Source organism: Ixodes scapularis, unplaced genomic scaffold (assembly GCF_016920785.2).
Source record: "Ixodes scapularis isolate PalLabHiFi unplaced genomic scaffold, ASM1692078v2 PGA_scaffold2__306_contigs__length_199485367, whole genome shotgun sequence".
NCBI lineage: Eukaryota > Metazoa > Arthropoda > Arachnida > Ixodida > Ixodidae > Ixodes > Ixodes scapularis.
The window spans coordinates 169,342,528-169,367,486 of record NW_024609857.1 but is presented as its reverse complement, the minus strand read 5'-3'; the positions used below and the strand labels follow the sequence as shown (position 1 = coordinate 169,367,486).

General features: G+C 48.0%; 1 protein-coding gene across 1 annotated transcript in view; it reads right to left on the bottom strand.

Annotated features, from left to right (window-relative positions):
* The window catches only part of LOC8032842 (venom factor), a 229,019-nt gene that overhangs the window by 74,661 nt on the left and 129,399 nt on the right, over nt 1–24,959 (bottom strand). The window contains exons 17-20 of the mRNA XM_042292110.1: nt 14,561–14,740; nt 10,872–10,998; nt 9,118–9,346; nt 2,562–2,771 (exon numbers count right to left, since the gene is read on the bottom strand). Coding sequence (XP_042148044.1) covers nt 2,562–2,771; nt 9,118–9,346; nt 10,872–10,998; nt 14,561–14,740 — 746 coding nt within the window. The remainder of the gene's footprint in view (nt 1–2,561; nt 2,772–9,117; nt 9,347–10,871; nt 10,999–14,560; nt 14,741–24,959) is intronic.

The window sequence follows — 24,959 nt, the reverse complement described above, 5'->3', positions numbered from 1 at the left end:
GTGCACTCTTTCTCTCTCTCCCTAAGCTGAAAGCGTGGAAGAAGGTGCGCAGTCACCGGACCAATGCACCGGAGGCTTTTTTAACCCTCGACTCTGCTGTCTGGGCGCGGGTAACGACAGGAGCGTGATCATGCGGTGAAGGTTTCACGGATGACGTAGCAGCTTTTTCCGACCTCGGAATGTCTGCTTCCCGGCCTAGTTTCTTGTATACTGTGCTGCGACCAGCGAGGCTGCCGTATAGATTTCGTCCGCGACAACGTATTCGAGTGTACCAAGATTTCCAGTGTTTGAAAAGTCCTAGGCGTATATCGGTGACAAGTGATTTCTTCAAAAAAGCCCGAGGAATTCCTGTGATGCGTTTAGTGTTCGATTCGGCAAATTACTGCTTCTGCCACATCGTGTTGAATCTTCACGGACCCCTTTCTTTTCGTTTTTGTGTTTGTGTGGTTCTGCAGTGCCCGTGTCGACATATATCTCGGATTACATATTTCAAGTCCAGTATTTTCATCGTAAGTGCACCGCAACCTACTCCTTTGCAACAATTGACCGTTCCGTTCCGGATGACTTGTAGTATTAGGCAGTGTCTATTTTCTAGCAGCCGGAAGAATAATTTCCCCGAAATTCTATCGGCAGTCACCTGCCATTAGCTGTCTGCAACCATGTGACAACGGCAGGTAGAATACTGACTTTCTTATTCTCCCGGCGTTTTGTGAAAACACGTTTTCGTTGGTACACGTTTTGTAGACACGTTTCATCGTCACTCGTTACGCGAAATGCACGCTGTAGGGACATTTTGTCGCGCGTTTATCTCTGAGGCGAGCGCTCACCGACCCAGCCCACCCTTTCAAGCCGCTTAGTGGCGACAGTCTGCGGCGGCTCATTACGAAAAGTTAACCCACCTGTCCCACCCGTACACGTCACTTCGCGGATACATTCTGGGGCGGCTCATTACAAGCAAAAAAAAGAAAGAAGCTAATATAGGAAAGCTAATCTCAGCTGTCCATGAAACGTCGTTCGATGAATGAATGGCGACTACCGGTGGAATTTCGTGGAAATAATTCTGCCGGCTGCTGGGAGAATAGACGCTACATAAGACTCACCCCGGTTTTTGTTTGCTTAGTAATCTTCTCAGTTGTGTAACAGCTTCTTCGTACCTCTTCACATGTCACGGATTGCGTGCAAGTTTGTACTTGTTTACGAAATAGGCTGTCTAATAAACTTATATAAGATTTCGAAACAATCCCGTTTGCCCGTTTACCTGCCTTTTTGCAATCACTTGGCGCATGCATTCTTTAATGGTTTCCTTGATGCCTTAAATGGGTTTATGAAGTTAGTTATGAAGCGGGTGCATAAAGTGGTGTGACCATGCGCCTTCGAATGGGGTGCATCTGTGTTCCCTTTTATTTTATTGGGTGCAGAAAGTGGTGTAGCCGTACACCAATGAATGGGGTGCACCTGTGTTCCCTTTGAGTGAGATTTCTGTAGAAAAAGGTGTACATGTGCACCACACGAACGGGTGTACACATACTCTCATATTTGGCGTGTAGAAGTATTCCCCCAAAGAGTGTAGTATATGTGACAAGCACTTACACCCCCTATGGGTGTACCCCATAACACCCTTTTCTTTAGAGTGTGGTACATTCAGAACACCGAAAATAACGTCAACCGGTCACCTGGGACATCTCCAAGCGCCTACGTGTCCGGTTTGCGATGTGTCATGTGAGGCGCTACGAGCCATAAAGTACGTGCAGATACAACGGCCGCTTTAAAGAAGCGAACAACACCGGGCAATTTGCAAGACGGCGACAAGGACAAAAGCAGTCACCCGTGATCAAGGAGCCGAACTGGCCATACAACGTCGGGCTCCGTATCAATTTTTTGTTATACTTCTTCTTTCATTCTCGTTCCGCCAGCCAGAGAAAGCACGAACTCCGGCTTACCTCTCCATGCTTCAATAAATATCTATCTATCTATCCTAACCAGGTGGATGTCAACCAAAAGGTTTAGGTTGAATCCTTCCAACATCTTTGTGTAGTTGTTTTATCGCTCACTTTAATGTTGTTAATTTGACTATTTAAACACCTGTTTCTTTTCACACACGTATCCGTCTGTCTGATTTTTATTCCTTCAATCCCTAAGAGAAACGTGAGACGGAGTAAATTCGTATGTTATTCATTGGATTTTCTTATATCTTTTTTTTAATATTGCCCCGCTCGGACACCTATTACTAACATACTAAGTGACGGTTCACATCAATGAAAGCAATGACAAATTACACAATACATTTTTAGAAGCGTGAGGTTAGTCTGTCAGGGTTTGACGACACTGATACATGATGCAGATAGAAAAAAAACAAATTGGCCAGTACAATGTGACTGCTAGAGTGTGGTTTTAAACGTGCATCCCACAGTTGACACAGGACATGATGCCGATACAACACTGACCCCATCGAAATGGGCAGGGGAGCAGACTGAGCGTCGTATCTCCGCCTCTTGCAGCACGGGCTATCGCTCCGGCCGAGAAGCGGCGCGCGAACGCCCTCGGCCACCGGTGGCCCTCACCTCAATCTTCAGCTTGACCCTGGCCGAGTCACTGCCCGCGCTGCTCACGGCGATCACTTCGATGTAGCGCTCCCCAGTGGCGAGCGGAATCACCGGGAAGATAACGGTCCTGCCGTGGCCGCTCGGAACGTCGATCCTGTGAATGGCCGACCTCTCGCCCTCCCTGGTGCCGGAGCAGATGTCCTTGGTGCCCCGGAGCGCCACCCTGGCCTGCGAGTGGTGGATACCGGGCCCGCGTCAAGTCTGCGTTGCGGCAGAGCGCGCGTAGAGGGAATTGCACCCTGATGTGTGGATTCAAAGGCTTCGGGACGAAACACTTCCTAGAAGGAGGGTTCCAGTGTAACCGCTCTTCACAGTGTACCCTGCTTAGAGGCGTTCCAACTGAGCTATGACGAAGAACAGCGCAGCGTGCAATTTTCGAAAAAACGGTTCGAGACATTTTGGAATTAAAACGGTTCGCGTTTCATGAACTCGCGAGTGGGCATGACAAACGTTCAAGCAAGAGGTACGTGCCGGGGCTCGTAGTGTGCGGGCGTGTTTAGTGACGTCCTTTTATAGTTCATACCTTTGACGTGAGGGTCAGGATTATCAGTTATGAACGACAAATTCGATAGTGCGTGTTCAAATCGAGGCCGCCTCGGTGGCTCCGAGGCGAGAGCGCCGGCCTACGGATCCCCAGGTGGCGGGTTCGAATCCCGGCCGAGGTGCCCGCAATATGACGGAGGCTTATTGAGGAGAAGGCGCCGTGTAACCGAGCTTTCGGTTGCACGTCAAAAGATCCCCAGGTGGTCGAAATTAATCCTCAGTCCTCCGCTGGGGCGTGCCAGATGCCCGTCGTAGGTTTGGCACGTAAAACCCCCAAATTTGACTTTTGTGTTCAAATCGACGGTGACAAGTTTGGTTGTGTACGATGGAAGCTTGGTGTCCTCGCTTTCTTGAAACATCACCGGAAATATTGACAACCTGACATTTTTTTCCGTTGATGAACACAGATTTAATCCCTGCTTGGCTAATCTTCGAAAGTCTACCCTAAAATGATTTTATCCCGCCAATGAGGGGACAACTGCCCGGAGGCGAAATCCGCCCGAAAGTGGACAACGCTACTCAGCTGCTTGTGACCTAGCCACGTCGGACTACACTTTGGTTAGGCCGATTTAAATAAAGAGGAACGGCGCGGACGCTTTTTAGTAAATTTTTCTTTATCGGTGGAACTAAGAACGACTTCAGTGACGCAATCGCGGTACTGCCTACTGAGACACGTGAAGCAGTACCGCGATTGCGTCACTGAAGTTGTCTATGAGATACCCCTGTCGTACGGGAGAGTGTATGTTGGCCAGACGGGGAGGTGCATTAAAGATAGAATCAGGGAACACTCTGCGTCAACTAGGCAATCCCCGTCTGGCCACTTGGCAGTACACTGTGATCGATGCGAGTGTGACCCAAAGTTTGACGAAACAAGAATTGTTGGAAGCGGCGCAACAAAAATCGCTCGCGAAATCTTGGAGGCCTTCACCATACGATCTCGTGGCACCGATGTCTGTGTCAGCGCCCCATCTTTATCTCTATCTGATAGGGAGTATACGTTCCTTCAAAATGAACGTGTCACGTAGGAAAACGCGCTAGGCTTCGTTCTATCTTTGTTTCTTACCCATGCGCACGTGTACATTGGGCATCGCTTGCGTTTCTGTGTTTTTCTAAAATAAAGTTCAGTTGAAAGTGCGCCTCGTCCTGTCTGCTTCTCTCCTTGTGTCCTCATTGTTTTGGCGCCTCACTTCAAGGATCTGTGGGTTTGTGAGAAAAGAAATCTTCGTAGCAATCTTTCGGCTCCTCCCCCCACTGTGTCATAACACAAAGAATATTTGGGTGTGACGAGTTCAGCGACAAAGGCTGCGTTCATGGTGGCAAACTTGTTTTTCGGCCGGCAACTTTAGGATCGTGTATTATTATTTGCTACATAAATTCGATATGTATGAAACAAAGCAGTAAAACAGCAGTAGCATCTTAAATCCCTGATTGGAAGTGTTCTTGCCACTAGGCCAGTCGTACGTTTTGGGGCAGCACAGTACAAACTTTGCGTCATAGGGATCGCCATCATGCTCGAGCCGGTAGTTTCGATTCGCCGTAGACCCCCGAAACAAAACTTTGCGTTAAAGACGCACTCAAATGGTTTTTGGGGAAGCTATTTTTTGGTGCGATGGCGTTAAGGAAGTGTCAGTGAATGGGTATCTTCAGTTTTAGAAGGCAGAACCGCCTATTAGTCACGCAGGAATAAATATGTGCGCAGTCCTTTCTGTTCCTTCGCCGACCAATGAAATTATCGTATGTTTGAAAATTTTGGCGGCATTTGTACAGTTTCGCTTAAGGGACAATTTTCAGTTCAATTAGATATGCTCTGCATGATAATTTCACAAGACGTAAAATAGTTCTAGTTTAGAATACGCGATACTGCAATTATCGTTTCCCAAACAAGGGACTACGTTTTCTCCTTGCCTTCCTCCGCGGGGGGTGAATTTCCCGTTCCCTCGAGATGCGCGGAAGCGCACGTATCATGAACTGCAAACATGGCGTTGATGGTAATCGTCGACGTGGACGGCGTGGTGAAAGCTCATCGTTCCGCGTAAAAGCACTATCCTTGACTGTGAATTTTTGTCGTGTGTCGCTATGATAACCCAGCACGTACTAAAAGGGAAGATCCACCTACTCGTGCGGCTATATCATGGCGGCACTCTCAAGACAGCAGAAACGCCCGCGCCGTCCTGTTTGTTTACTTCGACTACAGTGGTGCTTTCTAAGCATTTGTGCCCTCGAGCATCGCACGGAATTCATATTTGGCGCATTTAATGCGTGTGCTCATGTTCAAGGTATTACTGGCGCGTACCGTATAAAGGATGCGAATTTTCACGCATTTTCATCACCGGAAAAAAGTGATTAGTGTTAGCAATCCTGAACACTCGCAACGTCTATCTGATCACGAAATCATATTTCTACGTTGCTATATCGCTGCTAAGATTACATCGTCTTTTACAATCGTAGGAAAGGCGTGTGGCGATATTTGTACTATTGGCAAAGTCGTGTATTAGAGTCATGATCGTCTAAGACGGCGTACTGCATCTTTTTCTGTTCTTTTTTTCATCCACTTTACCTTGCAAGCCTACCATGAAAAAAAAAATAAAGCTTTAGGCTATAGAAAACTGTCTGTCTATATTCTGTTACGGCATTGAGTGGCAGTGCGTCCCCTTTTTAGAGGCGCCGCTGAAACAGCTGGCGGCGGCGTAGAAGCGGTCGCCGTGCTGACGACCCGCTGCACTTGTTGCAGTGGTTGCGGGTGTAAGTACGCGGGGCGCAGAGCGGTCGTTCCGGTCGCTCCGGTTGCAACGGAGGCAGTCGTAGGTAACGCACTCGTTGCAAACGTCTGAACCAGCCTTCCCCGTCCTCCCGAAGCGAAAGTCAACGTGGCGACATCGTTTCACATCACGTACCATAGGTTACGATGGTATGCCAAACGTGGGTATGGTTACGACTTGCCCCAACCGCAAATCGAAGAACGCCCGAAAAGGTCTGCGCTTCGTCGTCCTCAGAACCCGAATACGACTCCGAAGCGCTGCTATTGTCCACATCGCACGTCGGAGTGGCGTCATAGGAAATCTTCCCCAGGTCGGCTGTCCGCCGAAGAATGTCAACCTCTAACGGCGTCAGGTCCTCGAGCGTAGAGAACTCCGCCATGATCAAAGCTCGAATGACAAAGAGGTTCGGCCGGTGCGGCAACCTCGGGACCGCTGTGCGACGGAACGTCGTTCAACGCCCTTGGCCCGAGATCGTTTTGTTATGCGTGTGATGACCAATGAGAGTGGTTTCGTTTTCGGATAGGTCCGAGGTTTGGCGGCCTTCAATTACATTTTTATTAAAGAAATAATCACCGAATGACTATACATTTTGGTTTTTAGGGATACTTAGGGCGTCTAAATTCAGTTGTCATCATCAAAACACGAACTCAAAAACCACTGGAGTGCTCCTTTAAGACATCTACAAAACTACACAAGGCATCGAGAACACAAAAGACCACCGCGTAAATCGGGGACACTAACTTCCCTAAAAATAGTTCTAACCTTAATATTGAGAAAATTTACCGGAATTACCCTTTAACTTACTTAAAGATGCCTTTTGGAGAAAACCAATATTTCGGGAACCTTCTGTGCGATGCTCCCTTCTTGCAGAAGGAGCAATTTGACCAGCGTTCCGTGGAACACCACGTAAGTCAGTTAAAAAAGATAAGCACGACAGAAGGATTTTTGTCAGACTGCCTGGCAGTGCGTGACGTCCAATGACCTTGCGAAATTGACACCAGTTGCGTCAAGCTCGCTTCAAAGTTGCGAGCTGCGTGCTCTCGTTGCCCGTCACTGAGCGAATGCCCGTAGCATCAAGGCGTATTGTCGTTGCCCAGCGGGTTGTCGAGGCCCCTTTTGAGAGCCTTGGTTTCGGCACAGGCTGAGTTCTCCGATACGCGTTACGATTGCTGCGTGGCGTGCGCCGCTAGGCCGTGCACTCGGAACTTTCAAGGACTCCAGGCGTTTCTCACAATATCTGGCGATGCACCGTAAGGGAACAAGAACTACAGACCTATCCTCCTTTCTATGCGCGCTGACATTTTGTAATATCGTGATAGGCCCGCCATAAGGTGCGTTCAACTTGTCGCTCCTCTCGAGCCCCTCGATGAAGCCGCAGTAGTCGTGCTTTTCGTGGCGTTTTATCGCGATTTTCCCCTTGCTTTGTGTAGTGTCGTCTGATACTTGCTTTTACTACCTAACTGCTTGCCATTATTATATGCACAACTAACCTTGATTTTATAGCCCGTTTTGACTATCGGCGCCATCGGCGTGCCATAAACGTTTGAGTAAAAAAATCAGCGCTAGCACTGGCACGCATTGAGCATGTAGATTACTCTAAGACAATCGAGGGGCCAATTATTTACGAAAGCGCAAATTAGGCTTAGTGCTAGGGGCGCAATAACAAGCGCAAGGTATGTTTATGATCGCGCGTTTATGATCTCAAAAAAGAAGGCAAATATAGTCAACGCAAACCGTCCCTCTGTGTGTTTCTTGAAAGCATTCTGCGTTGCCTTCATAACAAAATCAATACTATTAGCTTTGAATATGTGTGGGAATAATTTCTTGCTATATAAACATTCGCTTCATCTATTTATTTACGAATTTAAAGAAACTATACATTGTGTTCGGTCCCATGTCGGCAGCCATTCAATTTTCTTATGAGGCCCAATTCACTTAATTCACTTAAATGCAAAGGACTGGGTTCCCCCGGTGAAAAACGTGTCAAAGACAGCTTGTGAGTGCCTGACAAAAGCGCGGGAGGCACGCAGTATGTGACGCCGAAAAGGAGCCGTCTGCAGGGAAATTTCTCGAAAACAGCGTCGTGGATGCCGGATTCATCCTCGACGCCGCTGAAAGTGAAAAGCGTATCTATTCGAACGGATACGCATATCTGTCCACGCAAATCCATGAAGTCGTGCCTGGCGTTTGACTCAAGCCGAGCTTGCTGGAAGTCAATTCTTTTGCGCCATTTAATTTTATTTTACAAATAATAAGGAAGACACACGTCAGACTTCAATGCACGATTTCGTTCCATATCTCATATTCTAAATACGTTTTTAGGAAATTTCCGTATAACAAGTAGTTTGCTAAGGTCAACATCGCGAAATGCTGCTAATGAACACTTTAGCAGGGCCAATACTTGAACAAATTTCCTACTCGGCTTAGCACGGATCATCGAAACATTTTTTGAGCACCTAAATTCTTTAAGGAGATCTGTGGAGATAATCTCGCTGCTTCTTGCATTCCATGCGTTATTACAGGGCGGTTTCCCAGTCGGCAACTTTTAGAAAACGTTTGTGTCATCGAAATTTGAACAGTGAGCACTAAACTCGCGAATTCGTCTGTTATCTTTAATTCAGCACATTGTTAATCAAGTTCTCGATCTGTAGTTTCACTGGGCCTCCATGCATTTCTCTCTTCATTCGTTAATTTTATGGAAACTAGTATCAGCGAGTGCGTCCAGAACGGCCATAAACATCGGTAATACTCCTCCCGTATCATTCCAGCCCTTTCGCCACCGAACCTGGACGAACGACGAATAAGATCAGATAAAAGTGTTCGTAAAAACGCCGTCAATTTAGGGTCCTAACTACGTCGTAGTTCTCAAAGTGACTCATTACCACTGTATTATTGTTGTGTACCACGAGGGTTACAGTTATGTCACAAAACTAAGCAAAAACGACCTAACACACCAAAGCAGCCGCGAGCCTGCTGAAACCGAAAACAACCAAATTAAAGCCACCTTATGGCACATCGTGTGTCAGGGCGCTTTGTCCACCGGTCAGGTAGCTAGCGAGATTAAAATGTATATACTAATCGCAGAACTTGCTGGATTAGTGTCAATCTGTTACACTTGCTCTTGTTTTCAGTTTGACAAATCAAGGGGTCCAGGCGTTGGTGAAACGCCATGGTGCAACGCGGAAGTGAAAACAAAGGGCGAACCTCCTCACCTTGATGGTTTTCTGGCCGTAGTTGTAAACGGTGGCGGGAATCTCGACCTGCTCGTTCTTTCGCACCGAGTAGGGCACGTTGATCTCCACGAAGACGTTCTTGAAGGCGACGATCTCAAGAGGCTCCGAAGCGCAGATGCCGCCTAAAGGGGCTGTGCTCACTGCGTTCACTTCCCACGTCGTGATCGAGTCCGGCAGCGAGTACTCAACTTCCACTCTCCGGTCGTTTCTGGAAAGACCAACAACGTTCACGTCGCGTATCGTGGCGCAGCTTTCTGATGTCGACGGTCACGGCCGTTACTTGCACTTAGACACGTTGTTTGGTAACAAAGTAACGACAAGGTTACTTCTTCAGCGAAGGAGCAAGAAGCATATTTTTGTCACTTTTCAACGAAGTAATGGGTAACGGTATTTAGTCACATCCGAGAGGAGAACCTGTGCAACACAACTAACCAACCTAGTTCTGACCCCAACCCGCGACTTTATTTGCACGGCTCTGAGACCATAGATAAAGGTGCCCAAGGATTGTCAGTATAGCCATTGTTATTCCTGAGGAAACTCGTTAAAAAAGGAGGAATTATGAATTACGACAAATATTGGAAGCCTCTACTGCATCATAAAGACGACAGAGTGAGGATAAAATAACGCCTTAATTTCAAGCTGAGGCATCTTTTGGGTCGCAGTCACGAGTAACGCACTGAGTTACCTTCTAAGTGAGGAACGGTATTTGGTTACACTATTTCAGTAACTCGTACATATCTGCTCCAAACACGCGTTAGACAGTGTTTCGAGACTGGAGTCAAGAAAAACACTATGAAGACATAGTACCCGCCCTTGTCCCCGTCTCTTTCATTCTTTATATAGTTTTTCGTATGATATGTCCAACATATTTATGCTTTATTGGTTTCCTTTTAAATCCAAAAAAAGTTATGCACAGAAAGGTAGGTGAAATCTGGTTTAAAAGTCTAGTGATTTTATACTAAAACCCTTTACACCAAGTGGCAGGCACGTAGCCAGGATTTTGATCGGGGGAGGGGGGGAGGAGGGCGAGCCCCATGACCCCCCCCCCCCCCCCCCCCGTCCTCCCTGGCTACGTGCCTGCCACGTGGCAAATTAAGACCTCCTCCCTCTTTCGGTTAATTGTTCTATGTAATCCGCACGTTTTGAAGTAACAGTAAGCTACCTATGTAAATATTTGTAAATATATTAGCTTGAACTTAAGAATTATACTTAAACACGAAGAAAGAAAGGACAGGAGATGACAAACAGCTGACAACCCACGGTGTTTTAGTGTAAACTTCTTCCTTGAGCGTTTGCTTCTTCATTCAGAGGCCAAAGAGAACAAGTGCTCCACTTGTTCTCGTTCCCACATAGCCTCTGGAAGGCCAGTCATTAAGATGCCTCGGAACGCGTCCTACCAACCACAGAGCCCATAGTTAACGGTCTGACTCCCAAATGAGAAGCGTGCAGCGAAGCTGTGCGTCTGGAACGCCATGCTTTGTTCAAAATTGTGCCCGAGGAGGAACAGGTGGAAAGCTTATCCTTGTTCTGCTCGCAGCACGCCTTGAAGGCCGCGATATATTTACTGATATATGTACATATATTTATATTATACATTTACAAGTATGTACGAACGTGTGACTCCTAACCGCTATTCGGTAAACTATGCCCGAGTTCGAGATGTCTGGTGAGTTTCGTCGCGTTTCCGTTTGACCATTTGAGGTGCCTATGTTTGGACTGAAACCGCTCCTTACCCGATGGTGTACTGATTAAAGAGCGAGGTTTCTCTGAAATCATGGCGTACAGTTCCGTCGTATTCGAATTCCCCGTCGTCCAGACTGTCGCCGTCCTTGTCCCCCGATCTGGCACTCGCCTCGAGCTCTGCGAGGAAGCAGCACCATGTGAGATAACGCGACAGAATCAACACGAACGAGTGATCGCGTCTTTTCTTTTCTTTTTATAACGGAGCTTTTCGGAAAGTCCGTCTAATCGCTTGTATCAATATCCTCATCTGAGTGTACTGCGTCTGTCTAATGGCGGTCTCCTGGCGGATGGAGGACGTTGAAGGCGCGAGCCGCTCTGGGTAGGTGCCAAAAAAGTTTTTTGTAATGGGCAAAATAAGCACAAAGCAGAGCCTCTGAATTCTACACAAAACACAGTGCGATCGACGCCCAATTTGTAATAATTTTGAACACGCATCTAATTATTTGGCGGGCAACCACTCCCTAAGCTTCTTGATGCGGATTTTTTTTGTCGAGAGCTTAATTCTGGTCATCACTTCGTACGGGGTGGTGGTTTCGTCAACGCATTTACTAAAATGAGTCGGAAAAAAAAGTACAAAGAATAAACTCCCATCAGTGGTGGACGTAAGAGATTGACGTCCACTGAAGCAATACCACATTTTTACCTCTAGTAGCATGCGAAATGTTGTGCCTATTTGTGGGTCATTAGATGGCACCAAATTACGGAAAGGTTATTTTAAGGGATGTTATTAAAACTACTAGTGCTCATTATGGTACCCAATGCAAGCGGTAAAATTTATGGCCTTGATATTTCAGCTCCATGTTCCACGGGACAAAAACCGGCCTTGAATGGCGAACAAAACAGCGTATGTTTCGTCAATGGCTCGTACAAATATTAAGCGAGGGAGAACACCAACCCCCCCCCCCCCCCCCCCCCCGCTTTAAGTCCTTATCTAGAACTCTTTTTTTCGCGTTCTGCAGATTGAAATGGACGCTGAACGAGCCCAAGTACGCACCTGGTCTTGCCACACTACCGTGTTCTTCCGCACAATAAAGTCCCTATGCTACGGTTACCGAATGTCAATAGGCGCGCACGCGAACGCAGCGGATGAAGCCAGTTACAGCCGCACCATATTCCGAATGCCGTCTGCTTCCAACGTGGTAACGCTAGCTTGGGCTCCAAGCTAGGCTGCAAAGCAGACCGGGCTGCGCGCGGTCACCGTCGCTTTGCTCGGAAAAGGTCCGAGCATGCTCCAAGGCTCGTCGAAACAGCGAGGGGTTCACCAGACGACCGCTTTCGGCTCCCAGCGTCCACCTCCAGCGTCCACCTCCAGAACGGCGCGTCCGACTTTGGCTAGCGTTGCGGCGTTCATAGAAGCAGGCGACCTTCGCCATAAAAATATTAGCGCGAAAGACGACTAAAGCACAAGGAAGGTCAAGCACTGCTTTGAAGTGACATTTTAATAAATAAATAAAGGAAGAAAAGGACGGAAATAAATTTATATATATGGAAGATAAAAAGAAAATTGAAAAGAAGGAAAGGATTCAAAAGAACGACTGAGATAAATAAAAAGCTAATAATAAATAAAGAAATAAACAAAAATATTTTAAAAATTCAAAAACAAAAGGTTGAGAAGCGCAAATATTTTCTAAATAAGGATGGTTCTTTCGGTGACGAGTTTTCTAATGGCGCGCTTATGCAGGATTCACGTCTCTCTGCGATGGCCTGGTCTTCGTAGATTTCTCTAGTTCTTTTGTTGTGTAAGCGCCTCAGAATCCCTGCATCATTGAACAACGGGGCGCACCCACAGTGTCTCAAATATAAAGCTAGGTGACCTGACGGCGAGGATTTCAAGGAAAGTTCATGCTCGCTGAGCTTGCTCTTGGCGCTTCGTTCAGTATGGCCCATGTCAACGTTTCCACATGAGAACGGTATCCCATACACAACTTCACAGTCATAGTGTATGTACTTGTGGACATGTCTAACGCTGCATTCGTCCGCCTTGTCGCACTGCGAGTTTATTTTGGGAAATAGTCTTCTTCGTTGTCTGGAGGAGATAGCACCTCCCGGACATCACACTCGGATGCGACTCTCCTGAAGCCGTGGGAGATGGGATGCATGTATGGGACGACCGCAGGTCGGTCTCGTTTCTCTCTAGACTCTCTTGGTCGGTTAGATTTGAGCATGCATTCAGTCACATCTGATAGGGTAAGGAATTGTTTCCAGTTATTTCAGCGCGGCCCTAAAGATGTCCTGTTTTCATTAAGCAGCAAAGAGTTACGGCTCGAAGCTTCTAGCTTCCCTAGTTCTGACCCTATGAGATTGTGGCTGAATGCATGATCCAATCTAACTGACCAAGAGAGTGTAGAGAGAAACGATACCGACCTGCAGTCGTCCCGTACAAGCATCGCATCTCCCACAGCTTCAGGAGAGTTGTATCCGAGTATGATGGCCGGGTGGTGCTATCTGCTCCAGACAAACTAAGAAGACTCTGCCCCACAATAAACACGCAGCGCGACAAGGCGGACGAATGCAGTATTAGACATTCCCACAAAGAAATGCGCTATGACCGTGGAGTTGTGTATGAGATACCGTTCTCGTATGGAAACGTTTACTTGGGCAGGACCGGAAGATGCGTCAACATCAGGCTCAGTGAGCATGAACTTCCTCTAAAATTCTCGCCGTCAGGCCACCTGGCCTTACATGTGAGGGACTGTGGGCGCGTCCCGTTGTTCTCTAGAGCAGGGATTCTTTGGCGGTTCGACGACAAAAGAACTAGAGAAAGCTGAAAAGCACAAGCCATCGCAACAAGAAGCCAACCCTGCATAAGCGCGCCATCAGGGAACTTGTCACCCAAGGAACTACGATACCTCCTTATTTTCTAAAACACTTTTTCTTCTCAACCTTTTGTTTTAAATTTTTATAAACAAATTTTATTTTGTCTTTTTTGCATTTTTGCATGCATTTCTAATGTATTTTTATTGTATCATGTCCCTCTGACCGCTGTTTTTCATGACGTTCTTTGAAAATATTCCACGAAGTACTTCCGAATAGCCGTATGTTGGCTGAATTATCAGCCACCCATGTTATTTTCTGTTTCATCATTCAAACATTATCCGCTTTTTTTTTTTACTGTATCCCTTAAATTATTTGTCGCAGAAAGCGTTTATGAACTTCTTTTCTTTTTTGGCAACAACGCAAATGCAGCAAACTAATGTGACACAGTTTTCCCCCTGAATTCAGCGGGGGAGCTAGACGCAGGATTCTTTGTCAGTTTTTTAGAATCTCGCACATTTCTAAAATCTCCCGAAAAGTCAAAAAGAGCAACACATATCTGAAGGTATAAAAGTGCCCAGAAGGCAGACGCTAAGATACTTGTTAAGAGACGGAAAATTTGTTATCAGCTCTATAGGTATACTTAACGTGAAGTTGAAAGTATAATTACCCTCCCTTTTTTCGTTTTCCCTGTTTTGTCGGTCATTTTCTTGCAGTTTTCACGATTACGTACTCCACTTGTTCTCGTCCCGGCATAGCATGCAGAAGGCCAGTCATTAAGATTCCTCGGAAAGCGTTCTACCAGTCACGGATTCCATGGCTAATGGTCTGACTCCGAAAACAGAAGCGTGCAGCAAAGCTGCACGTCTGGAACGCCATGCTTCGTTCAAGATTGTGCCCGAGGTGGAAGAGGTGGAAGGATTACCTTCCTTCTGCTCGCAGCACGTCGCAAAGGCTGCGATGCATTCTTCCGTGATCAGTGACTCGTCGTGATCCCTGTACTCCCTTAGCACGTCCACACGTTCGGAGCAGGACCTCAGGAATTTGTCGCGCTTCAGGCCTCGCGAGCAGCACTCGCGTTCCACGGGATCCTGATAAGTGTCCTCTGAAAAGAAATATGAAAAAAAAAAGAAATGGTTTCTCTTTGCATCCAGCTGTCGGTTATATGATACATCCATGCTTTTGATGAAACGCTGGGGTTCATGGCGGGTGTGGTGCGGTGAAAAGTGTTCAGATGTTTGTGGTGAGGATAAAAAACAACGACCAAAAAGAAGAAAAGAGATGAAACTAATAGCTAAATGTTAGACAAGCTCGATCTTGCACATAAAAATCACAGAATATTGAGCTAGCGCACGCATAAATTGAGTGGGTTATCAATGCTGGGCGTGTGTCATGCAGAACGGGACTGGTGTGTCCGGGCTAGCGCAACAACATACTCGATGAGTATTGTAGCCCAAGACATGCTGCATTCCTGGGTCTTTGTCAGCATCCTCAGGCCATGTTCTGTTGCCGGTTAAGGAAAGGGTGGCCAGCTCATCCCGCGAGGCCCTCCACTCTTTTCCCACTATACATCGTTTCAGACGCTGCCGACGCTGCCCACGCTGATGGATCAATCAAGCAGCGACAAAAGCGCAAGTCACTAGATTTTTTCTTATTATGATTGGTTGAGCGATAATGAAACGCGCACAGAAACATGACAAACACCATTATGCCTTTGACGCTGTCCGACTGCTCCCACGAGCTCGTAGCGTCGGCTTCGTCTGGACTCAAGGTGAAACCAAGTATAGAAGAGCGTATTCGTAGAGATACGAAGGGAAAGAGAAGTGCCAAAGGAGAGGAGGGGAACGACGTTTCGACCAAACGGTCTTCTTCAGGTATACTATAGTCGGTTACAAGTTAAGAAGGTTGTAGAAGCTCCTCCCCATAAGCGTGATGCGCCCGCTTCAGACGCCTCCGCAGTCGAGAAAATAGTTCGCTGAAAACGCCCCTTCTGCTTCAATGGATAGATATTGACTACAGACAGACCTTGTGGCGGGCGGCAGCTTGCGCCACCTGGCCGAGGCAAATTATGGATTTTAGGCTTCTATATTACTCGCTCCGGAAGGCTGAAGTAAAAAGAAGGCTTCAGTGCAACGAAAATTGTAACTTTTATCAATAATGCATATATGGTTGCTGGTTTCAGCTTGATAACCGTCCTACACAAATTATGTACATTCCGTGCATTTGCTGCATTTGTTAAAACAAAAGCTGCGTTTCGGGTTTTGGAAGCCCCTGTGATTTGTGTTTTGACAAATCCGAAGTCGTCGTTTTTTTCCGTTATGAATCTTAACGTGAAGACAGCGGAATGCAATTCCTCCGATTATTCTTCGTCAAGAGAATCTGGTGCAGCCTCGCCGTCTACGCCAAGGCGTCTCTATAGGAAGCATAAGAGTGGCGATGTTCTCAACCGAGTTGCACGGTAGCTGATAATGAACGCGTACGTTCAGGTGCGACACGAACCGCCCGCCAAGCCCGGCCAGCCCGGCCTCACTGTGGAGGAGTCCTGCATCAAAGTCAGCTAACTGCTTGGCGTTGGTGTACGCACCATCCTCGAGAATAGGAAGCAGGTGAAAGAAACCGAGGGCCAAGTTGTGACACCTTCTCGGAAGCGCCCAGCAAGTGAAGGCAAGAGGCGGTGCAAAGTCAGTTACGGCGACTTCCCGTTGTGCGAGCTGAGATCGCGCGTCCACCGTTTCTTTCGACGGAACGAGGTCCCAACGGTCAAGAAGATAACGGCCGAATTCTGCACGAGCACTGAACTTCCCTCGTTGAAGGCTTGGACTGTGCGTCGCCTTCTCCACGACATCGAATTCGAGCATGACAAGAGGGAACGAAACTCGCGGCTGATTGAACGAGCGGACATCGTCGCCTGGCAGCAGAAGTACCTGCATGAGATCGCACGTCACCAACAAGATGGTCGGAAGATCTACTTCGACGAGACGTGGGTGACAGCAGGGCACACTGTCTCAAGGGTGTGAGTAGACACGATCGTGGCCTGATCTCACGACGCCTTCATGCGTCGTTTCTCGACTAACCTCAAGCAGCCACCGGTTAAGGTGGCTGCTTGAGGCGAAGGCTTCGTCGACGGGTGCCTGGGCGTGTTCCGTGGACAAAAAACCGTTGATTACCACGAAGAAATGGATGGCGCCTGCTTCGAGAATCGGTTCGACGGTGTCCTCGACAAACTGTCGACAGGAAGGGTTATCGTCATCGACAACGCTGCTTACCATTCACTGCGGTTGGAAGCAGTGCCGACGACGAGTTCCCGCAAGGACGACATCCGACAGTGGCTGAAGTCTAAAAACATTTCATGGGACCCCAAAATGCTGGAGAAGCAGATGCTCGAAATTGTGGTCTTGGTGAAGCAACACCGCCTAAAGCATCGTGTGGACACTGCTGCCGAGACGGCTGGCTGCATTGTGGTCAGGCTCCAACCGTATCACTGCGAGTTCAACCCCAATGAACTGATATGGGCGCAGATCAAGAACGGCGTTGCTGCCCGAAACACGAAGTTCAAGATTGTCGACGTGGGGACACTCCTCAAAGAAGAAGTTGACAAGGTCACTACTGACAACTGGGTTAATGCTGTCAGGCACGTTATTGACATTAAAGCAACGTTCCGACGAGGCGGCGCCACAAGTGCCTACATCCAGCCCATCGTCATCCAGCTGGATGGAGAGGACACCCCATCCCAGAGTGACCTGTCAGGTGTCGAGCCCTTCGACGAAGCTTAACGCCACCATTATGGAGAAAGCGTAGAACATCTCGGAACACAAGAACGGTCCTTTTAAGGATCACTCAGATGCTTTAAAATCAGATTGTTGCTCTTGTCCACCACTGACCTCCCGTGTCTCATGTTGCCATGCTTCTCTGCTCGTTGCCGTATAGCATTTCGATATGCAGCCACCAGACAAACTTTTTATTTTTGTTGCGATAATGTCTAAGCTGGTATATACATTGCACTATACCATATATCACCAGTATAAATTTCAACTTCGTGAAAACAAAAGTTTGCATTAAAATCATCTTGTGGGCTAGTTGGCTAAACATAATGAGAAAATTAGCGCAAATACACGGAAGGAAGAACGTTAGGACAGGAAAGAGCGCTCAGGAAAGTTTGCAGCCTATCTACGGCAAAAACATCAGATGCCATATTGGCCCTTCCCGCTGTCTAAACATCTTTGCTGCGCAACAAATAGAATTTTTATTGCAAATAAGCTTTTTTTTGTCTAAGAAAAACGACACAGCATATCACTGCCAGTGCTCTGCTTTAAAGCATAAATGGGGCGTCTGTGGCCATTCACACGAGTGAGGCCTCTGAGAATAACAAAACCGTGTGTTAGCACAGCGGAGAGCGAAATCGCAGTATGCTCTGCTTTGAAGTCTAAAGGGGACGCCTGTGGTCATTCACACGACCGAGGCCCCTCTTAAAACAACATTAACGTGCGTCAGCACTATGGGCAGCCAACTCTTACTGCCAGTGATCCATTTCGAAGCATAAACTTAACGTCGGTGGCCATTCACACGACCGAGGCCACTCTGAGAAAAACAGTAACGTGCGTCAGCACTGCGGGCAGCTAACTCTAACTGCCAATGATCTGTTTCGAAGCATAAACTGTACGTCGGTCGCCATTGACAGGACCGAGGCCACTCCGAGAATAACAATAACGTGCGTCAGCACTGCGGGCAGCTAACTCTAACTGGCAATGATCTGTTTAAAGCATAAACTGGACGTCGGTGGCTATTCACACGACCGAGGTCACTCTGAGAATAACAATAACGTGCGTCAACACTGCGGGCAGCTAACTCTAACTGCCGATGATCTGTTTCGAAGCATAAACTGGACGTCGGTGGCTATCCACACGACCGAGGTCACTCTGACAATAACAATAACGTGCGTCAACACTGTGGGCAGCTAACTCTAACTGCCGATGATCTGTTTCGAAGCATAAACTGAACGTCGGTGGCCATTCACAGGACCGAGGCCACTCTGAGAATAACAATAACGTGCGTCAGCACTGCGGGCAGCTAACTCTAACTGCCAATGATCTGTTTCGAAGCATAAACTGGACGTCGGTGGCCATTCACAGGACCGAGGCCACTCTGAGAATAACAATAACGTGCGTCAACACTGCGGGCAGCTAACTCTAACTGCCGATGATCTGTTTCGAAGCATAAACTGGACGTCGGTGGCAATTCACACGACCGAGGTCACTCTGAGAATAACAATAACGTGCGTCAACACTGCGGGCAGCTAACTCTAACTGCCGATGATCTGTTTCGAAGCATAAACTGGACGTCGGTGGCTATTCACACGACCGAGGCCACTCTGAGAATAACAATAACGTGCGTCAACACTGCGGGCAGCTAACTCTAACTGCCGATGATCTGTTTCGAAGCATAAACTGGACGTCGGTGGCTATTCACACGACCGAGGTCACTCTGAGAATAACAATAACGTGCGTCAACACTGCGGGCAGCTAACTCTAACTGCCGATGATCTGTTTCGAAGCATAAACTGGACGTCGGTGGCAATTCACACGACCGAGGTCACTCTGAGAATAACAATAACGTGCGTCAACACTGCGGGCAGCTAACTCTAACTGCCGATGATCTGTTTCGAAGCATAAACTGGACGTCGGTGGCAATTCACACGACCGAGGTCACTCTGAGAATAACAATAACGTGCGTCAACACTGCGGGCAGCTAACTCTAACTGCCGATGATCTGTTTCGAAGCACAAACTGGACGTCGGTGGCAATTCACACGACCGAGGCCACTCTGAGAATAACAATAACGTGCGTCAACACTGCGGGCAGCTAACTCTAACTGCCGATGATCTGTTTCGAAGCATAAACTGGACGTCGGTGGCTCTTCACACGACCGAGGTCACTCTGAGAATAACAATAACGTGCGTCAACACTGCGGGCAGCTAACTCTAACTGCCGATGATCTGTTTCGAAGCATAAACTGGACGTCGGTGGCTATTCACACGACCGAGGCCAATCTGAGAATAACAATAACGTGCGTCAACACTGCGGGCAGCTAACTCTAACTGCCAATGATCTGTTTCGAAGCATAAACTGGACGTCGGTGGCCATTCACACGACCGAGGCCACTCTGAGAATAACAATAACGTGCGTCAGCACAGCGGGCAGCTAACTCTAACTGCCAATGATCTGTTTCGAAGCATAAACTGGACGTCGGTGGCCATTCACAGGACCGAGGCCATGCACTCTGAGAATAACAATAACGTGCGTCAACACTGCGGGCAGCTAACTCTAACTGCCGATGATCTGTTTCGAAGCATAAACTGGACGTCGGTGGCCATTCACAGGACCGAGGCCACTCTGAGAATAACAATAACGTGCGTCAACACTGCGGGCAACTAACTCTAACTGCCGATGATCGGTTTCGAAGCATAAACTGGACGTCGGTGGCCATTCACAGGACCGAGGCCACTCTGAGAATAACAATAACGTGCGTCAGCACTGCGGGCAGCTTACTCTAACTGCCAATGATCTGTTTCGAAGCATAAACTGGACGTCGGTGGCCATTCACAGGACCGAGGCCACTCTGAGAATAACAATAACGTGCGTCAACACTGCGGGCAGCTAACTCTAACTGCCGATGATCTGTTTCGAAGCATAAACTGGACGTCGGTGGCCATTCACAGGACCGAGGCCACTCTGAGAATAACAATAACGTGCGTCAACACTGCGGGCAGCTAACTCTAACTGCCGATGATCTGTTTCGAAGCATAAACAGGACGTCGGTGGCTATTCACACGACCGAGGTCACTCTGAGAATAACAATAACGTGCGTCAACACTGCGGGCAGCTAACTCTAACTGCCGATGATCTGTTTCGAAGCATAAACTGGACGTCGGTGGCTATTTACACGACCGAGGCCACTCTGAGAATAACAATAACGTGCGTCAACACTGCGGGCAGCTAACTCTAACTGCCGATGATCTGTTTCGAAGCATAAACTGGACGTCGGTGGCCATTCACACGACCGAGGTCACTCTGAGAATAACAATAACGTGCGTCAACACTGCGGGCAGCTAACTCTAACTGGCAATGATCTGTTTCGAAGCATAAACTGGACGTCGGTGGCTATTCACACGACCGAGGTCACTCTGAGAATAACAATAACGTGTGTCAACACTGCTGGCAGCTAACTCTAACTGCCAATGATCTGTTTCGAAGCATAAACTGGACGTCGGTGGCAATTCACACGACCGAGGTCACTCTGAGAATAACAATAACGTGCGTCAACACTGCGGGCAGCTAACTCTAACTGCCAATGATCTGTTTCGAAGCATAAACTGGACGTCGGTGGCAATTCACACGACCGAGGTCACTCTGAGAATAACAATAACGTGCGTCAACACTGCGGGCAGCTAACTCTAACTGCCGATGATCTGTTTCGAAGCATAAACTGGACGTCGGTGGCCATTCACAGGACCGAGGCCACTCTGAGAATAACAATAACGTGCGTCAACACTGCGGGCAGCTAACTCTAACTGCCGATGATCTGTTTCGAAGCATAAACAGGACGTCGGTGGCTATTCACACGACCGAGGTCACTCTGAGAATAACAATAACGTGCGTCAACACTGCGGGCAGCTAACTCTAACTGCCGATGATCTGTTTCGAAGCATAAACTGGACGTCGGTGGCTATTTACACGACCGAGGCCACTCTGAGAATAACAATAACGTGCGTCAACACTGCGGGCAGCTAACTCTAACTGCCGATGATCTGTTTCGAAGCATAAACTGGACGTCGGTGGCCATTCACACGACCGAGGTCACTCTGAGAATAACAATAACGTGCGTCAACACTGCGGGCAGCTAACTCTAACTGGCAATGATCTGTTTCGAAGCATAAACTGGACGTCGGTGGCCATTCACAGGACCGAGGCCACTCTGAGAATAACAATAACGTGCGTCAACACTGTGGGCAGCTAACTCTAGCTGCCGATGATCTGTTTCGAAGCATAAACTGGACGTCGGTGGCTATTCACACGACCGAGGTCACTCTGAGAATAACAATAACGTGTGTCAACACTGCTGGCAGCTAACTCTAACTGCCAATGATCTGTTTCGAAGCATAAACTGGACGTCGGTGGCAATTCACACGACCGAGGTCACTCTGAGAATAACAATAACGTGCGTCAACACTGCGGGCAGCTAACTCTAACTGCCAATGATCTGTTTCGAAGCATAAACTGGACGTCGGTGGCAATTCACACGACCGAGGTCACTCTGAGAATAACAATAACGTGCGTCAACACTGCGGGCAGCTAACTCCAACTGCCGATGATCTGTTTCGAAGCATAAACTGGACGTCGGTGGCTATTCACACGACCGAGGTCACTCTGAGAATAACAATAACGTGCGTCAACACTGCGGGCAGCTAACTCTAACTGCCGATGATCTGTTTCGAAGCATAAACTGGACGTCGGTGGCTATTCACACGACCGAGGTCACTCTGAGAATAACAATAACGTGCGTCAACACTGCGGGCAGCTAACTCTAACTGCCGATGATCTGTTTCGAAGCATAAACTGGACGTCGGTGGCAATTCACACGACCGAGGTCACTCTGAGAATAACAATAACGTGCGTCAACACTGCGGGCAGCTAACTCTAACTGCCAATGATCTGTTTCGAAGCATAAACTGGACGTCGGTGGCAATTCACACGACCGAAATCACTCTGAGAATAACAATAACGTGCGTCAACACTGCGGGCAGCTAACTCTAACTCCCGATGATCTGTTTCGAAGCATAAACTGGACGTCGGTGGCTATTCACACGACCGAGGTCACTCTGAGAATAACAATAGCGTGCGTCAACACTGCGGGCAGCTAACTCTAACTGCCAATGATCTGTTTCGAAGCATAAACTGGACGTCGGTGGCAATTCTCACGACCGAGGTCACTCTGAGAATAACAATAACGTGCGTCAACACTGCGGGCAGCTAACTCTAACTGCCGATGATCTGTTTCGAAGCATAAACTGGACGTCGGTGGCCATTCACACGACCGAGGTCACTCTGAGAATAACAATAACGTGCGTCAACACTGCGGGCAGCTAACTCTAACTGGCAATGATCTGTTTCGAAGCATAAACTGGACGTCGGTGGCCATTCACAGGACCGAGGCCACTCTGAGAATAACAATAACGTGCGTCAACACTGTGGGCAGCTAACTCTAGCTGCCGATGATCTGTTTCGAAGCATAAACTGGACGTCGGTGGCTATTCACACGACCGAGGTCACTCTGAGAATAACAATAACGTGTGTCAACACTGCTGGCAGCTAACTCTAACTGCCAATGATCTGTTTCGAAGCATAAACTGGACGTCGGTGGCAATTCACACGACCGAGGTCACTCTGAGAATAACAATAACGTGCGTCAACACTGCGGGCAGCTAACTCTAACTGCCAATGATCTGTTTCGAAGCATAAACTGGACGTCGGTGGCAATTCACACGACCGAGGTCACTCTGAGAATAACAATAACGTGCGTCAACACTGCGGGCAGCTAACTCTAACTGCCGATGATCTGTTTCGAAGCATAAACTGGACGTCGGTGGCCATTCACAGGACCGAGGCCACTCTGAGAATAACAATAACGTGCGTCAACACTGCGGGCAGCTAACTCTAACTGCCGATGATCTGTTTCGAAGCATAAACAGGACGTCGGTGGCTATTCACACGACCGAGGTCACTCTGAGAATAACAATAACGTGCGTCAACACTGCGGGCAGCTAACTCTAACTGCCGATGATCTGTTTCGAAGCATAAACTGGACGTCGGTGGCTATTTACACGACCGAGGCCACTCTGAGAATAACAATAACGTGCGTCAACACTGCGGGCAGCTAACTCTAACTGCCGATGATCTGTTTCGAAGCATAAACTGGACGTCGGTGGCCATTCACACGACCGAGGTCACTCTGAGAATAACAATAACGTGCGTCAACACTGCGGGCAGCTAACTCTAACTGGCAATGATCTGTTTCGAAGCATAAACTGGACGTCGGTGGCCATTCACAGGACCGAGGCCACTCTGAGAATAACAATAACGTGCGTCAACACTGTGGGCAGCTAACTCTAGCTGCCGATGATCTGTTTCGAAGCATAAACTGGACGTCGGTGGCTATTCACACGACCGAGGTCACTCTGAGAATAACAATAACGTGTGTCAACACTGCTGGCAGCTAACTCTAACTGCCAATGATCTGTTTCGAAGCATAAACTGGACGTCGGTGGCAATTCACACGACCGAGGTCACTCTGAGAATAACAATAACGTGCGTCAACACTGCGGGCAGCTAACTCTAACTGCCAATGATCCGTTTCGAAGCATAAACTGGACGTCGGTGGCAATTCACACGACCGAGGTCACTCTGAGAATAACAATAACGTGCGTCAACACTGCGGGCAGCTAACTCCAACTGCCGATGATCTGTTTCGAAGCATAAACTGGACGTCGGTGGCTATTCACACGACCGAGGTCACTCTGAGAATAACAATAACGTGCGTCAACACTGCGGGCAGCTAACTCTAACTGCCGATGATCTGTTTCGAAGCATAAACTGGACGTCGGTGGCTATTCACACGACCGAGGTCACTCTGAGAATAACAATAACGTGCGTCAACACTGCGGGCAGCTAACTCTAACTGCCGATGATCTGTTTCGAAGCATAAACTGGACGTCGGTGGCCATTCACACGACCGAGGTCACTCTGAGAATAACAATAACGTGCGTCAACACTGCGGGCAGCTAACTCTAACTGCCAATGATCTGTTTCGAAGCATAAACTGGACGTCGGTGGCAATTCACACGACCGAAATCACTCTGAGAATAACAATAACGTGCGTCAACACTGCGGGCAGCTAACTCTAACTCCCGATGATCTGTTTCGAAGCATAAACTGGACGTCGGTGGCTATTCACACGACCGAGGTCACTCTGAGAATAACAATAGCGTGCGTCAACACTGCGGGCAGCTAACTCTAACTGCCAATGATCTGTTTCGAAGCATAAACTGGACGTCGGTGGCAATTCTCACGACCGAGGTCACTCTGAGAATAACAATAACGTGCGTCAACACTGCGGGCAGCTAACTCTAACTGTCAATGATCTGTTTCGAAGCATAAACTGGACGTCGGTGGCAATTCACACGACCGAGGTCACTCTGAGAATAACAATAACGTGCGTCAACACTGCGGGCAGCTAACTCTAACTGCCGATGATCTGTTTCGAAGCATAAA